We start from the raw sequence: 18,618 nt of genomic DNA, 5'->3' as shown, positions 1-18,618 counted from the left end.
CTTCGTATACGGCAAATTTAACTTTTATATTAAAAAAAAAGCAACAATTTAATATCGTACATCTGCTAAGCAGCAAATTTAAATTTATGTATTTTCATTAAATATTTATTTCTGTACTGTTTACGTTTTTCAGAGGTTGAAAATCGTAAATAAAAGCTCCCCACGTGTTTATCATCAGCAATTGCAATCCCACGCAGATGAAATTCAAAATAATTCCCGGTTTTACCTGAAATCGAGTATAAAATTAATTATATATCCAATTAGAGAAGACATTCTAATTAAAAGTAAAGTACCTACTAGATCGGAGGTTTTCAAATTTCCAGCCTGATAGACGATGGCGCAAGGAGGGTTACCAACAGGTAACATGAAAGCGAAGGAAGTGGATATGGTTACGGGAAGCATCAAGTAAAGTGGATGAACGTGAACCGCTAGTGCCTATAAGAATGTAAAATATGGCAATACAGTATCTTTTAAATAATCTAAAAATATTGGCATACAGTTTCACTAACCACATTATAAACGATAGGAAGAAGAATGGTAGCCATGGAAGTGTTGATGATGATTTCTGTAAAGAAGGAAGTCGCGAGGCACAGGACGAAAACGATGACGACGGGAGAAAGTACATTCAAAGACGAAAGATTATTGGCAATCCAAGTAGATAGTCCGGATGCCTAAATTCGGAAATTATTAAAAATTATAATAATAATCCTACACTTATGGATAAAACACGTGGGACCTACTTGTGTTCCCGCGGCTATGGCAAAACCGCTCCCAAATAAGAATATATATCCCAGAGGAACCTTTTTTTCGGCAGTTTTCCAGTCGAGTAAAGGTTTCTTAGTTCCGTGCTTCCATGGATTAATGGGGATGAGGAATAAAAGCATGCAGGCAATTAAGACGGGAACCGTATTGGAAATCTTTTTCCTAAAAATCACGATTAATAGCTAAATCTAGTAAATGCAAACAAGAAGAAAGATAAAGAGAATAAAAATAACCTGTCTGAAGTGAGAGTGATCCATCCATCGATAAATCTTGGATCTCGAAAAAACCATGTTAAAATCAGAAGAATATAAATGATTAATATCGTAACTTCGTGATTGCTGAAATGAAAATTATAAAATTATTATGTTTTGTTTGCTGCTATAAGAATTTCATCGGTTTTATCATCGTCATTAAAACATTGCAAGTATTTCAATATTTAATTCATATGCCTCTATGTCCCGATTTTCTATTTGTTATATATTTTGTCTAAGAGGACTTAGCCTATTAATAGGATTTATTGCACTGGTGTTTTGGCTTTAGCAATCGATGTTTTCTCTGAATAAGGTTTTCCTTGATTTCTAAAGCCAAAACACCAATGCAGTAGGTACTATTAATAGGCTAAGTCCTCGTAGACAAAATATATAACAAATATTTCAATATTTGTTTGTTGTTGTATTGCATTTGAACAAAAAAAGTAAATAAAAAAATTTCAGAACGAGTTGCTTAACTTTTCTGGCAACATTGGTAGCGCCATCTGTTAATAAAACGGCAAAAAGCTTAATTTTGAGGGTAGGATGGGTTTCATAGAAAATTGTAAATGCGAATAACGAGTAAAATCGTCATCATTAATCGTCATCCGAACCTTATCGAGATATAATACGACCCCCTTTATCTCTTCATTCCCTCGACCATAAACTCTAAAAGTTAATAATAACAATTCCCTTAATAAACAAACTTCCCTGCAAAATTTCAAATAATTTCGAAAAAAAGCACGAGAGTTATTAAGCTTCAAAGAGGGTAACAAAATCGTGCTCCCTTCACAAACACTAACATCCATACGTACAGAAATTACCCTCGAATTATTTTGTTGCATTTGTCGACGTTTCAAGGTATCCCGAATCCAAAAATGTAAAAATTTTTTTGGGGGGGATCATTTTTGACCGATCCTCTGTTATATATAACAGCCGGAAAAGTAAAAGAACATATAGCCTATTTATACATGTATGTATGTGTGTGTTGGGCTGTATCTTAGAACTTCACGAACCAAAACTTTTAAAATTTGACAGAAACTTTTATTTATGGGGTAGTAATGCTATTACATTTCAGATATAAGACGAGAAGAGGGGAAGGGATATCTGCATCGGATCGTGATTACTCCTACCAGCTTTTAACCTACTATTGAAATGTTCTATGTTTTTAAAGGATAAAATTTTATTATATTTCTTCCCATTGTACTTTAATAATTTAAAGACTTTAAACAAAACTTATTATACCTGATAGTACCCAGTTCTTGATATTTATTTTTAATGACTTTTTCAATGACGGATTTTTCCTCTTCATTTTCCTTCTTACTAAATTAATTATTAAAGAATTTGTAGAATTAAATTCTCTGTAGAAAATTGCTAGATTTAGTTTAGGGAATTATTTCGCTTACCGACATCCAACGACTACCAATTGCAATACGATGAAGACTGCAATCCCGCACAGAAGCATTCCTGGTATGTTATAATACATCCAATTAGAGAAGGTTATCGGATTATGATCGAGGTAAGTGCTGCAGCCGAGAAGAAACACGTGGTTATTTTTTATTTTCTATAAAGTTTAGAAGGAAATTTCCAACTTACTCTAACATTCCAACTAGTACCAAATTTCCACCCGTACCGATGACTGTACCAGTTCCTCCGCAGGTTGCGGAATAAGCTACACTCAACAACAATGCTTTTCTCAGAAGGTAATATTTTCCGTTTCGAATATTATAACTAATTTTAAAAACGTTATTAATTAAAATTCAAAATAGTTAATTAAGTAAGTAATGTTATTTTTAACATAATAATATTCGTTTGGGAATATATTTTAATATAATTTTTATATCTCTAACATTTAGAGATATATATATATATATATAAACAAAATATATGAATTAAGTTTAACATTCTTATACAAGTAATGAAATACACTAATAAATAAACCCATACACAACATATATTTGTATAAGAATGTTAAACTTGAGAATTATTTTTAAATTTTATTATAGGTTTGAATAAATGTTTATTTTATCAGATAAAATTCGTACGTTAAGCGATAATACCGTTTCGCTTGTTGCGCATTAAAAGATACATACAATGCTAAAAATATGATTAAATTGTCGTATGTAAACAAATAATTTATTATAAAATTAGAATTCGGCAAAAATTAAAAAATCGTTAAGTTAATTTCTTTCGTAATTTAATGACGTTTCTCGATCGCAATGTGATAATTTTTTAATACAAATAATTGTCCAGAAAATAATTACAAGTGCTTTTCGGATATCTTCAGAATTTATTTAATTTTAATATTCTAAACCAGGGGAGGAGCAACCTTTTTAATCAACGGGCCAATTTAAATTTTAAAATTTTTTGGCAGGCCGCACATAAAGTAACACTTATTAATAATTTACAAAATTTTATTTATAATAAACATTAGAATAAAAAAAATATAAAATTTAAAAAAAGTAAAGATTTCATATACAAATTTTAATGCAAAATAAAAACAAACAAGAAAAGAACAGAAAAACGAATTTACTTGAAATTTTTAATGAGAAATTTGGCACTGTTTTTTCGATACAAGCTGATCAATATCAACCGGAATTGATGAGATAGCTACACGTACGCAGCTTTCCAATCGTGCATCACTCAGTCTTGATCGGTGGTCATTTTTGATTAATTTCTTGGTTGAAAATAATTGTTCGCAAACATACGTACTTCCGAACAGAGACATCATTTGCTTTGCAATTTTCGTCAAAAGCGGAAATTTCTCAGAGCTCACGTAAGATTTATAAAAATTTTCGATGTTTACTGAGAAAAATACATTTTTTAAATCGGTATTATTCTGCATGTCAATCACTTTCATTTGAAAGTCTTCGAGAACTGTATCCACATCGATATTAAATAGCGAGGAAAACATTTTCATGGAAACCGCTGTCTTCTCAGCTTTGAACATTTGGAATCGTAATTGAAATTCGTTGATTAAAATGTCTATATATTGTGCGTATTTTTGAGAAGTAGTAACGTTTTCTTTTTCTAAATGTGGAAAGTGAGACACATTATTCTGCAAAAGATGCTGTTTCCATAATTTTAATTTGCGCTCAAAGCCCTGAATTTTATCATACAAATTGTAAATAAACTGTCCTTTGCCTTGAAGTTCCACATTAAGATCATTGAGATGCTGAGTCATGTCGATAAGAAACCCAAAATCGTACATCCATTTTTTATTACCAAAATGAGGAAAGGCATATCCCTTCATATCCAAGAACAATTGTATTTCGCTTTTTAAGTTGTATACTCTTTTTAGCATTGCACCTCTACTAAGCCAACGTAGTTCGGTATTAAAAACCACATCGCCATATTCAGTTTCTAAATCTTCCAGGAATTCTTTAAATTCATGGTGAACTTTATAAAAAACAACGCGCGCGACTTTATAAAATTGATTAGTTTAATTATTGGTACTGTGACATTTGGCAAACTCCATCTTTTCGCACACAAATTTTCCTGGTGAATTATGCAGTGGTTAACGAATATTTCCCTTCCTGTGACCTTAATGTCTTGAAATAGCCTTCCCGATACTCGTACCTCAGTGCTTGACATTGCTCGTGCTCCATCTGTCGATATACCAATAATCTTTTCTAATGAAATTGAAAAATTTTCCAACACAGACTTTAGTTCATCGTATAAGTCTTTGCCGGTTGTAGTCCCTTGCAATGAAATCAATGAACACAATTCTTCGGTAATATTAAATTTGGTGTCAATACCACGTAAAAATATAGCCAGTTGTGCTGTATCGCTAATATCGCAACTCTCATCAAGTGCCAAAGAACAGTATTCGAATTTTACAATGCGTTCACGAAGCGTTGTTGCTATGTTCTCGGACAAGTCTTCAATTCTCCTTGCAATGGTGAATCTTGATAAACTAATGTTTGAAATAATATTGATTTTATCAGGAAATGCTATTTCTGCAACAGCAGTCAGACATTCTTTTATCATCTCTCCATCCGCAAAGGGTTTCATTTTTTTTTGCCAATATTTGACTGACAACAAAACTAGCCTTTACTGCCGTATTTGATAAAATAGCTTGATTTTTAAAAATAGCCTGTTGATTTTCCAAGTTTTTCTCCATTTGATTAAACTTATCTATCCGGAGTTGTCCTGTTAAGTTTTTATATTGTTGTTCATGTTTTGTATCGTAATGCCTTTTTATGTTATATTCTTTTAATGTCGACACAGTCTCTGAGCATATTAAGTATACAGCTTTATCTTTGACGAAAGTGAAAAAATAATCAAATTTCCACTTTTCTTGGAAATGCCTGTGCTCATCCGCAACCTTCCGTTTTTTTGTTTGCTATTATGCATTAAAAATTATGCTATTGCTTTTCCGACATGCTATTATGGATTAAAAATTTGAAAGTTAAAAAAATTTGTAGGAAAACTTAATTTTGAATAAAAACAACTCTAATATTACCTTTTTGACAATAATATTGCACTCATGCCTTTCAAGAAACACAAGAATTGCTAAAATTGCTAGTTAACAGCTTACCAGTCTGACTGATTGTGTGACAGAAGCAAACACAAACAAGCACAGACGCGGCGCGTTCGTATTGCATGTTTGAACAAGTCGCCGACAAGTGAGTAACTCGTCACAAAAAATTGTTTCGGTTTAGTATGTACTACCATTTTATTATAGTTAATTTTATAACAATATATTGATGGGAGAAAGTCGATAAAATAAATTCAATTTTGGAAATGCTTGGCGGGCCGCATAAACATGTTTAACGGGCCGCGTGTTGCTCATCCCTGTTCTAAACAGTTTCGATGACTAATCATATTTTTTAATTTTAATTGCGTCATATAATCGATGCATTCATATATTTTCTGTTTATAGCTTTCATTTATGACTTTATAAAGTCGTAACAGATTTAATAAAATATAGTTTATATAACCATGTGACTGATATGCAAATTGGTTATACATCTATAATTTAAAATATAATATATTTAAAAAATCGATCAACGCTTTTATCGGCGTTTTGTTCGAGATTGGGAGTAGGGTATAGTGAGGGTCACTACAATGCATTTACACACAAAAACACAATTAAATTCCACATTTGGTTATGTTTATCGGTTTTCGGTTGGGAGGAGGGGTGGGTCAACACCCTAAAAACAGGGATGGGCACCCGCGGCCCTCGGGCCGCATGCGGCCCGCAGTAATATTTTTTGCGGCCCGCGTGGCATAAAGTATGAATAAATATATCAATTTCCCAGCTTAATGAGATATTCGACAAAAATTCAAACGTTATTTTCTACAACTTATATTTGTGAAAAGTTTTTTCGCAATGAATTTAGTAAAAATTAAAACAAGAAACCGGCTAACAGACACATCGAAACTAATTTAAAACTAGCAGTGACTGATATTTAACCAAATATTTCCGATATATTACGTTTAGATCGGTGCCAGAAGCTATATTAAGTATACCTATGCTAATTTATAATTATATATGAATAAAGAATTGTGATTTACCGACAGTTCCCGCCTCTTTTCTCTTGTGTGCGGCCACACAGTTAAATTCCACATTTGGTTATGTTTATCGGTTTTCGGTTGGGAGGAGGGGTGGGTCAACACCCTAAAAAGTCAGTAATGCATTGACATCGAACTTAGGTAGGCCTCAAAGCTTCAGACTTTTATCTTTATTAGAAGTGGGTGAAATGTGAGTTGCAAGATTTTCGGACAAGATACAAAACAAGTTAGGTAAAAGCGTTTAATAACAATAAAATGCTATGAGTGAATCGAGAAGTCTGATTGAATGATTAATGAATACATTGAACACTAGGTGCAGATAAATTTCTAAAATTTTTTAATATTGTTATCACGTAACTCTATATTTCCTGATCACGTAACTGTATATTTCCTGATTTCCAGCTTTAATACAGCTGGAGAAATGATCCAATGACATATTAAAATTTTCAAATGAAACAGCATAAGGATAATAAAATACCTTTATAATTTCAAATAAGCTGGCTGGATACTTAAATACGGCTTAAACTTAACACGGCTGGATAAACGGGCCAATGATATAGCCCGTTTCGAATGAAACGAGCTGTCCTTAGCCCGTTTATCCAGCTGCATTAAGTTTACTATCCGTATACTGTAGTAATGAAATAACGCAAGTTATATGTAAATAAGAAAAATACAATTATCATTTTATATCATTAGAATATGAGTTTAATCAAATACCAGCGTTTACGATTATTTTCAGAATGACAGAGTGCACACGATAATTTAATAGAAAAGTATAAGAAAAGTTTAATAGAAAAGTATTTTAAAATTTTATTAATTCAATGCTGGTTCATTGACACATCATTTGGCCCATCATATACATTAAATCTCAGTCTGATTAAAAAACTAATTAATCCGCCCGGACGGATTTTTGACACGTTTCTAATGGTAAAATTGTAAATAATCACGAAAATTTTATGAAAATTTGAAACTCGAAAGATTCTCTGATGTAAGAAAAAAAAGTCATTTTCACAATGAAACTTCTACTTTTCCTTTGGATCGGAAGAATAATATATAATTCAAATTTATTATCAGTTATTTGTTTGAAAATATAAATAGAATACGTTATGACTTTGCAAATACAGAATCCTCTGTTTTGCATTTGCAAAGTCATAACGTATTCTAAAATTTTCAACTTCTTTGCTATTTATTATCTTCGGAGATGTTAATGTGATAATAAATGAAATTTCGTAAAAGATCTGCATGTTTTAATTCTTAATTAACTATTTTATAGGTGAAAGTAATATAAAATAGAAAAGTGATATGGTAAAATCAGAACAAGAGTATTGCAGATTTATATATTAGTAAAATATAATTAATTAGGTTAAAAACGAAAAAACTTTAAGCTATATTATGCAATTCTGAGCGATAATTATAAATATTTATTCAGTTTATGCATAAAAATTTAATATAAATTTATATAACATATTAGAGTATAAACTTTTAAATTAACTTAACGAATATCTAAGATATTTATGTTTACTTTTCCTCCACAACAGAATTATCTCCTTGTATTTCAAATTTATTTGGCGAGGTTTCTGAAATAATATAAAAATAAATTTCGGTATTTTAATTATTTTTGGAATATATTTTAATATCATTTTCATATCTCTAATATTTAGATATATATAAACAAAATACATGAATTAAGAAACTAAACATTTCTTTCTCGGATAAGTGACGGACAAGAGGGAATTTCTATTGATTGGATAATTATTTCTATAGAAGACCGAACCCACACTTTTTACTTTTATTTGTCTATTGGGATTCCGACAGAAGCCAAATTCGAGTCTTGATCTCTCACATGATGTGAAGTTCTGTCAAGAGGAAATTAAGGATAATTATGAAAATTCAAAATGCAGGGATAATACATCAGAGGAACAGAATTACACCAGGAATTACAGGAATGACAGTAACGAAGCTGGAAAAGGGATAAAACTGAGCGATTTCATCCCTTTTCCTATTGCTAGTTTTTAGTAATTCAAACTCTAAAGATGGGTCAATGAACAAAAATGAGCTTCTGTTTATCTAAGAGGCGCACTCGCTTATCCGGGAATTACAGTTTAAGATATATTGAAATTTTTAAGTAGGCCTATTCTTACCACTTTCTTTTAAATCTTTCTCTAATTCGTCTACGATGGCATCGACTATGGGAACCATCATGGCAGAACATGCTGTATTCATCATCCACATGGATAAAAACATACTAGACACAATGAAGCCGGCTACAAGACTAAAAAAATTTTAATCTATTTTACTTTATCATTTATGAATTATTGATAAGAAATTACAATTTAAAATTAGACTTAAGGAATTTAATAATTGTGCGTAGTATGGCTGTATAGAAATTAGTGACACCGAATTACAAAAATTTGACTTTACTAACAGACTATAATTAATATTTATCTACAGTATAAAAGAAAATCTAAAGTATTACTCGAATTAATACGTAATATTTATTTATATTTTCGAATTTTCTTACAGTCTCATACTGGTTCCAATTAATAATAAAATTCTCAACGCTATTCTTCTATGCAGATTGCAATATTCCACAGCTGCAGCCATGATTAAAGAACCTATTGTTAGCACATTTGTATCCTGCAACCAAAAATATTAAACTTTCAGAAATATCTTTTAAAAAGAAGTGGATAGCGCTGTATCGAGTGTCACTTACGACAAAATATATTTGACCAACTTCCGAGGATTTGAGGATACCCAGAATGGGAAAAAGTATCAATGGAAGTATGGCGGTGACAGGGATGGGTACGGGTTCGAATACAAAATACAATGCCATCCATAATATTACAAATGCACATTTTGATTCCTTTACGGAAAAATATTAAAAAAATTATCAGTAAATTAGAAAAAAATAACGTAAAAGTTATCTGTTTAACGATAAAAAATAAATTGTAAAATTTATCTTATTTTTCTGTTTGTAGTGATGTTTTTACATATCATCTTATTAGATTAAGCAACGTTCGTTGCGTGATTTTTTATCCTGCACGTTTTCAGAAATGCTTTCTCTTCCTATTTGGAAATTTAATTAGTATTCGAAAGATGAAACAACAATTACGAAAAGAATACAAAAAAGAAATTACCTAATAATTTCGTATTTCAAATTTAAATGATACTGAAAATGTTGAAAATCATTATACCGCTAGTAATTTTACAACAAATACTCATACAGACAGGAATAAGTACATTTCGTATATTAACGCGGAATATCCAGATATGTTATACAAAATAGCGTATAGTGAGGCATTCAAGTACACGCAAAGCGGACTATTGATTAATAATACTGTTTTAAAATAAATTTCAATTAAACGAAAGACATTAAACTGAATTTGATCAAGTAATCAAAGTCGTACTTACTTGCAATTTATTAATTTATCGTTTAAAAAGTTTTGATGTGAAAGACTGATATTACATCTGTAGAATTGGAAATACTGATATCTCTAGGTTAAAGAAATTCGAGATACAACCGTTTGCTTTCTTTCAGTTTACGTTCGTACTTGCTTTTACTCTTTTCCACCGTGTTCGATAGGAAAGTCTCTAATGGGATTCATTATGGGTTTAGCTAGACCCACAATGGAGTGGTCGGGTGATGTGGGTATCCGGAACTGACCACTCCCTGAAAAATACTTGGAGTTTCGAATCTCTCCAAATCAATAGGATGACACCTTAACCGCTCGGCCATTCGTACGTCTTCTTGAAGAATACCAAAGTATACTGTATATGATAGCAATTTCCAATATATATTATGCTTATGGCAACGCTTTCAATGGACAGTCGTTATAGCAAAAAATCGTTAAGCGAGAGATAGTGTCTTTTTTAGCCAACGATCTTAACAAATTTATATTGTAGTGTTGGAAATTTGAAAGATGTCACTACTCATCAGGAAAGTATTTAGCAATCTCCAAAATACAAAATATAATTTAAATACAGTAATTAGTTAAATCATTATTTTCATAATTATTTAAATTATCTCTTTTCGTTTGTAATTTTGTAAGGTAGGATAAATTGTAATTTAAATAATTATTTCCATAATTATTTTAATTGTAATGTTTCTTATTTTAATGAAAATAATTATTTAAACATTAGACACATTTCTTTATGTAACAATTCGTGAAAGTTAAAATTTTAAGATCTTTTTTATATGACGCATACAAGTCTAGAATTAGGATGATTGATCGAAAAATACAGTCATTTTTGAATAATGATAGTAAATAACATTAAGAAAACTTTCCTAATAACATCGACGGTCCTCTGCAGAATATGCAATATTTTATTCTCGAAAGCTTCGATAAATATTGTTATCTGGCTTACCATTGGTCAATATAAACGTCTATTTTTATTTATTCAACAAATCTTCAATCTATACATTTAACAAATTTCAGCTTTAAAAATGGATTTCGTAGAAAAAATTTTAGATCTGTTCGTTTGCTCGAAATAGCTCATATTTCTACGTAAGTTCGATGTCACATGTCATTTTTTCAATGAGAAATCCTAAAGAATGATCTCAAATTGACGTAAAAGTATGCGCCGTCTCAAACAATTGAACATCTTTGAACAGCTTTTCTGCTGGTATTTAGAATTACTAAAATTTATTTCGTTGTAAATTAAAATTAGGATTTTATACACAACAAATTGATAACACAATCGGTTAACAGATAGAAACATTTTCAATTATAATCGAAAGTTAAAGTCAAAATTATCAGCTGTTAGGTTATCAGTTATTATAAACAGATGAAATTTATAGAAGCACGAATTTTAAAGGAATTTCCGGCAGGAGACACGCAAATGTACAGTTTTTGCCTGTTCATCACCACAATACACGTGTATACTACATATGACCTTGTACACTGTTTAAATAATGTATATAATTAATTCGTTCAAATGGTAATCCGTATTATAGAGATTTTTAAAAAAATATATTTACAAAGTAACGACCCAATAGACGGTTGTTAATTAATGATAAATCATTTCTAATAATGAATAGACTTTGGATTCTTTTGATACTTTTAATGTAGATAAATAAATATTTTGATTAATTTCTTTAAATATACACTACAACTGTAATGACGTAACTCGCACCACTGTTGTCACCAGTTTACTACTTATAAATTCCTTAAATTTTTGACTTTATATTCGTTCTAGCAGAGTTATTTTCTTTGGAATAACATAAAAATTTAAGTTTAAAAATATTTATATAATCGATAAATCAAGGATTTATCCAGATAACTCCGTGTTAGCCGATATAAAAATTATTGTAATAAAGTTTACTTAATTTTCAACAGAGAATAAAATATTAAAAAATTTATTTAAATAATTAAGTAATGTGTAAATGAGTATTATAAAGTATATTAGTTAAAGGAGTACTTGCCTGAGTTCCTACGTATAAAATTAATGGTAGAAGTAAAAGGGGTACAGCTACGGAAAATATTAATTTCCAATAATCTTTGACGATTCGAAATATTTTCACAAGCAACATATCGTTTGTCTGTTTCGTATTCTTCTGTTAACGATGTCTATAAAGCGTAATCCTTTGTGTTAAGTGAGGAGGAACGATATCGCATGACGAAAATTGCAATTTGATGTACTGTACTCTAAACCTATAGGAATAACCAATTATCTTCGTTTTTCGATATCTTTCCTTGTTAAATTCTTAATTATTATATGTACGTTTACAAAAATAGTATTAAACAATTTCGATAATTTAATTTATTTCCAACAATAATTTTAATTTAGTTATATTCTAGTTTACATAACGATATTTAAACACCCGAATCACGTGGTGAGATTACAACTAAGCTCCGGATATTCTAAAGTTACACCAAAACACGAAGGATTAAGGATAAATTTTAAAATAAATTTCGAATAGAATTACTTTGCTTTTTCTATGACGAAAAAAGTGTTTACAAGTTCTCTTCTATGTCGTTGTAACTTTGTTAAACACAAAGTGATTGAAGTGATTGAAATGATTAGGTTGGCGATACGCAATTTATTGTTTCCGTTCTGTTCATTCGAGCGCAATATGCGATAATAGCGAAGTTGAGGCCAAAGTTTTAAATGCGAAAACTTATACATCGGACGTTCAGCGCCACTTTCCTGTAAGCCTAGAAGTTTGACAATGGCGTCTGGAATGTCGAGCATGATTCCACTGACTTTCCAAAAGCCATTGTCAAACTTCTAGGCTTACAGGAAAGCGGCGCTGAACGTCTGACGTACGCGTTTTCGCGTTTAAAACTTCGGCCTCAACCTCGCTGTTGATACCAACGAGTGTTTGATTTTAGACACATTCTTCTTTACTAAATTTTCTTTCATAATAATGTCGCTAATGTTCACTAGAGGATGCCAATCTTGCATACTTTTCTCTATATCAAAATACATAATTTTACAAATAAAACACAGGAAAACCTACCGTATGATATTTCAAACGTTTTTCGGGTGAACTAGTGACCATAATCACGAAATATAAGCCACATTCAATACTTAATCTATATATACTGTACTATATAAAATTACACGTCCTGACCGATTCTTCATCGCCCAGAGCAAACCGCTGAACCTAAAGAGGTGAAATTTGGTACACAGTTAGGGTACGCATGAAGATGCACACTAAGAAGGGATATTTGGAAATTCCTCCGCGGGGGAAGAGGGAGAGAATTAAGGCTTAACCTGAAGAATGGCTTCTACTGCACTATTTTAAATGCGAGTTTTGTTTTTGATAGTAATAACTTAATTTCCAAACATACAATATTTACCAAATCATCCAAATCGTTTGCCCGAGCAACGCCGGGTTCATTTGCTAGTTCGTTAATAATTGCATGAAAATTGATGAAAAAAATGTTCAAAACAACTAAGTCTTCGTATAATTGCGCTGTTTATACTGAGAGGATAGGATTGATGATAATATGCAAGGAACGAGCTGCCTCTCGGACTTTCTAGATAAACTGGTGCCCATGTAGGGTAAACTTGCTTAATTCGTACTTGCGCCTAATTCATACTTCGCTTATATCTTGACTCCAGTAATAGCTATTAGCGCTTCTAGTGACAAAAAAAACTAAATAACAGTCGGCCATATTACCATCTGAAAGACAACGCGCTGTTACGCTGCTCCCGACAAAAATATTTAAAAGGTAAGTTTTTTCAACTTTTTCTGTAATATTTTTACAAGTTTCGTAAGAACTTTCTTCAAATTGGATCGTGTATAAGTTTTTTAACTATCTGTGATGTATTAATGCGCATTTTTGTGATTTCATCTGATGTGATGATATATGCGTATTTGTTGTCAAATTTTTTGGCGTCAAATGTAAAGTTTGTTCGACTCTTGCATCTATTTTGTACTCGAGGAAAATTCTTAAAATGTGCTGGTACGATTTAGGAAAACCATTTTAGATGAATGTCACAATAAGCTATTACCAATTCGTAAACTATTATTATTATTATGTTGGGTTAAGTGAGAGATACTCGGTTAACACCGGTGGCTGTGTACTATGCCGGACCAAAGTCAAGGCATAGTAACCAAAACAGAAATTAAAGAAGTGTATCAGTGTGTGTGTCTGTATTCAGGAATTTTCTCACAATATGACATGAATTCAATATAGTGGCCTTCTGTAGTGTGATGTATGTGTTTCTATTCAATTGTAACGTGCCCAGGCTTTTGTGTAGTGTGTGTGGTATGACACCTGTAGAGGAGAGAACAACAGGTACAATAAGCACCCTATCCATCCTCCACAGATGCCTTATTTCCCGGGAGAGTTCTGCGTACTTGCTAAATTTTTCAGTGCATGTGTTTTGTATATTGTGAGTGTTTGGAATGGATATGTCTATAATGTATGTGATTTTATTGTGTTTGTCAATGAGTGTGATGTCTGGTCTGTTGTGGTAAATTGTTTTATCTGTGATTATGGCTCTGTCGTAGTACATTTTGTGCGTGTTGTTTTCCAATACTGTCTGTGGAATGTATTTGTAGTATGGTTCGTGGATGTCTGCTAATTTGTGTTTCTTTGCAAGCTCTTGGTGTATTATATTTGCTACTTTATTATGTCTGTGTAAATAATCTGTCTGTGCCAAGAGCTTGCAACCAGACGTGATGTGTTGTATAGTTTCTGTCATTTGTGAGTGTTGTATTTTTGAGTTTGTGTTTTCTGTAGTTTTTAGTATTTATGACCTGATCCTGTATGGCAATCATGAATCCTTCCGTCTCCCCAAAGAGGCATCCCTGAGCTAACCAGCTGTTTGACGCAGTTTTGTCAACAAAATCCTGGGCCAGATCATAAGGATGCCTTTACATGGAGTGCCTTTCGAGCCCACGATTGCTTAATGGTGTCTATGCTTTTTATATGTTGTGTTGTGTCCATATGATGTGAGTGTAAGTTTAATGGTGTGTTATTCGAGTCTGCTAGAGTTACTGCTTTATGTAATTGTGATGTTTCTTGTTTTTTGTAGAAAAACTCTCGCAGTGACTGTATTTGTTTGTAGTGAAGGTTAACTATGTCAATCAGGCCACGTCCGCCATCTTTACGTGGAAGGGTTAATCTTTCTGTGGCGGATTTAGGATGATGTTGTTTATGCTTAGTAAGTGTAGTTCTTGTTTTCCTTTGGAGTTGCTCGAGATCTGTGTGAGTCCAATGTATAACTCCAAAAGAATATGTAAGTACTGGAATGACATATGTGTTTATTGCTTTGACTGTATGTTTTGCATTTAACTGTGTTCTGAGAATAGCATTTAACCTACTTTGGTATTCTTTAATTAATCTTTGCTTTATTTGTGTATGTTCTGTTAGTTTGGCCTGTTGGAATCCTAAATACTTGTAGAACTTGCCCTCTTCCATGGATTCAATAACGTCTCCATTTCCGAGCGCAAAATCTTCTTTCTTCAGGATTCCTTTTTCTATGTGAACTGTTTTGCATTTATCTAGGCCAAATTCCATTTGTATGTCCTTGGTGTATGAATGTGTGATTTGTAGGAGTTGATAAAGTTGTTTTTGTGTGGATGCATAAAGTTTTATGTCATCCATGTACATGAGATGTGACAGTGTAAACTGTGTTGTTTTTTCATGTCTGATATTGTAACCATATTGCGTGTTGTTTAACATGTTGGATAATGGGTTCAGGGCTAAGCAGAACCAGAGAGGACTCAAGGAATCTCCTTGAAAAATTCCTCGCCTAATAAAAATTTGCTTTGTTTGTATGGAAGTGTTACTAACCCTGAGATGTAGTGTTGTTCTCCAGTGCTGCATAGTGTTTTGAAAGAATGCAATGAGTGATGGATGTATTTTGTACATGTGTAGAATATGTAGCAGCCAACTGTGTGGAACGCTGTCGAATGCTTTTCTGTAGTATATATATGCCATGTGTATGTTTCTGTGTTGTTTGTGTGCTTGCCGTAGAATGACTGAATCTATGAGTAACTGTTCTTTGCATCCCCTGTGATTTCTACGGCAACCTTTTTGTTGTTCTGTTAGAATGTCGTGTTCTTCAACATGTTTGTATATTTTGTTTGTAATACAGGATGTCAATAATTTGTAGAGTGTTGGAAGACATGTAATTGGTCTGTATTGTGTGGGGTCTGTGGTATTGTTGTTTTTAGGTTTCATGTAGGTGATGCCCTGAGTAAGAAAATTTGGCATGTCTTGTGGATTGATGATAATGTGTGTTAGGTGTTTAGCTAGTTCCTGGTGCAGTGATGTAAACTTTTTGTACCAGAAATTGTGAATGTTGTCTACACCAGGTGTCTTCCAGTTGTGTGTTCTGTTAACAGTGTATTGGAAATCATGTATGTTTATTTCAGCACAGGGCATAGTTGGTATGTTGTGCAAGTTTCTGTTCTCCTCCTCGATCCAGCCTGCATCAGCATTGTGCGTGACAGCACTGGACCAAAGAGAAGACCAATATGTTGTGAGTTCTTCTTCTGTTGGTGTGCCACTGTGCTGTGTATCAGTGTTTGCTTTGTTATTAATTTGTCTGTAAAAGAGTTTTTCATTGTTTGTAAATAATTTATTTTGTTGTTTTCGTAGTGTACATGTTTTGTATCGTTTGAGTCTACGTGCTTTGGCAGCAAGTTTTTGTTTTAGTGTATCAATGTATTCTGTAATGTGTGTGTTGTGATGTTCGTGTTTTGTGTGTGTTTTTATTTTCTTGAAAATGTTTTTGAGCTGTTTCCTTAATTTGGGTGTTATGTTGCTTTTAGCGTATTGTGTCAGCCTGCCTAATTGCTGTCTAATATCATTTATTTGTATTTCTATTCTTCTCTGCCAGGCAGGCTTGTGATAGAATTGTGTTTTCTGTGTATCTGTCTGTGATTGTACTTTCAGACCATGGTGTGTCACTACTGTGACTGCCCCAGCATAAACTAATGTATGAATGTCTGCGAGTGTAGAAATTGAATGAATGTAGTGTGGTAGTAAGTGAGTGTTTACGTAATTTAGTGTTTTTCCTACTTCCTTTGACGTGTTGATTTTTGGTATTCGTGGTCGTTGTGTGGGATCTGTGCCTGTATATTTAGTGAGTGTTTCCTGAAATATAAGTGAGAGCGTATTAACTAAATCTATGTCTATGTTATCAGTGATGAATGAGGAAGTGTCTGTAGTATCAGTAGTGGCAGTTGTTGTGTGTGTGCTGTAATCAGTGCTTGTTGCTGGATTATCCTGACAGGTTATGTGATCTTCATTAATGTTAAATGTTTCTGTCTCTTGATGTATTTGATCAGCAACCTGTTGTTTGATAAGTTCAAGTGTTGTTTGTGGAATAAGGTTGTTGTGTATAATTGTTCTTTTTTGGTCAACAACTCTTTGTTCGGTAACAGTGAGGTGAGGATATTGTTGTGTGAATTTATGGTGTAGTTGTTGTCTGTATGCTGTCATGTTTGTTTCGAGTTTTGTGATGGTGTAATAAGTACGGATGATAAACTCGTTCATTTCCGTTGTCCATTTCATCCGTTGGCGTGGTTTTCCAGCCTTTGTGGTCTGTGGATGCATTGCCACAGAAACACCAAGGCTGGGTTGGTTCCTCACATCTGTTGAGGGCATTGCAGTAGCCATGCTTGGGCCGGTGCTGCTTTCGCCACCGGTAACCAAGGGAGACTGTGGCCTATTTTTCGAACGTGAGCCTCTGCCTAACTCACGAACGCGGACCTTGTCAACCCGGGCGACGTCCGAGCCGGTATCACATTTAGATCTGGTTACTACCATGATACATATCTCCACAGAATGTGGGTTTGTGGTCACTCTTAGCTTCATTTCTCCCCATAGACCTTACTGGCATGGGTGTCCCTACCAGGAGCTTGTGCTCCAGTCTGCATTGCCCTATGGATCAGTAAAATTACTGGGCTCTCCCACCACGACCAGGTGGTGACCACGGGAGAGTTATTATTATTATTATTATTATTATTATTATTTTAACTAAGTTTCTGATTTGAAAAATAACCGCGAAAGTTCAAAACAAATTAAAACTTGATTGTCTTTAATTTTAGAACATGTCAAAAAGAAAATATAATTCTTGGAGTAAAGAAAATATGGAAGAAGCGATTATATAGAACGTGTTCGTGTTTTATTATTGTTTGGAAGAAGCGATTAAAAAATATAATGACGGGACCTTACAATTTAACGAAGTATGTCGTGTATATAATGTACTGAAACCGACATTTAGACGACATTTACAAGGACCGAATACACATCAAAGAATTGGACGTCCGAAAGATTTAACTGAGGAAATGGAAACAGAATTAGTCAGACATGTTTTGCTGTTGGAATCTAGATTTTTCGGTCTGACAATAACCGACTTACTGCGCTTAGCTTATCAGTTAGCAGAAAAATACGGATTGAAAGATAGATTCAATAATGAATCACAACTGGCCGGATGGAAATGGTATTGTAAATTTATGACGAATCACCCAGAAACATTCTTACGTACTCCAGAACCAACATCAATGGCTTGCTGCAAACGATTCAACAAAGAAACGGTTATGGCGTTCTTCGACAAATATGAATCTATCAATGTTTACTTCCTCAGCAGAATTACCTACAATAATACTCAAACACCAAAACAC

At 32.8% G+C, this 18,618-nt stretch overlaps 1 protein-coding gene across 1 annotated transcript; it reads right to left on the bottom strand.

The window, feature by feature from the left end:
* Nucleotides 1-72: 72 nt before the first annotated feature.
* LOC136984890 (solute carrier family 13 member 2-like) lies at nt 73-9,386 on the bottom strand. The gene is made up of 12 exons (XM_067282036.1): nt 9,241-9,386; nt 9,049-9,164; nt 8,669-8,799; nt 8,050-8,104; nt 2,607-2,741; nt 2,417-2,536; nt 2,256-2,333; nt 996-1,100; nt 741-924; nt 510-671; nt 298-435; nt 73-226 (listed from the first exon to the last, which is right to left on the bottom strand). Exons 1-12 carry the CDS (start codon nt 9,358-9,360, stop codon nt 98-100), a joined length of 1,473 nt encoding a protein of 490 aa, XP_067138137.1. The 5' UTR covers nt 9,361-9,386; the 3' UTR covers nt 73-97.
* Nucleotides 9,387-18,618: the final 9,232 nt, after the last annotated feature.

Source organism: Centruroides vittatus, unplaced genomic scaffold, assembly GCF_030686945.1.
Source record: "Centruroides vittatus isolate TY-2023 unplaced genomic scaffold, ASM3068694v2 contig_936, whole genome shotgun sequence".
NCBI lineage: Eukaryota > Metazoa > Arthropoda > Arachnida > Scorpiones > Buthidae > Centruroides > Centruroides vittatus.
The sequence above is the reverse complement of the archived record's forward strand: the minus strand, read 5'-3'. Positions and strand labels throughout refer to the sequence as shown.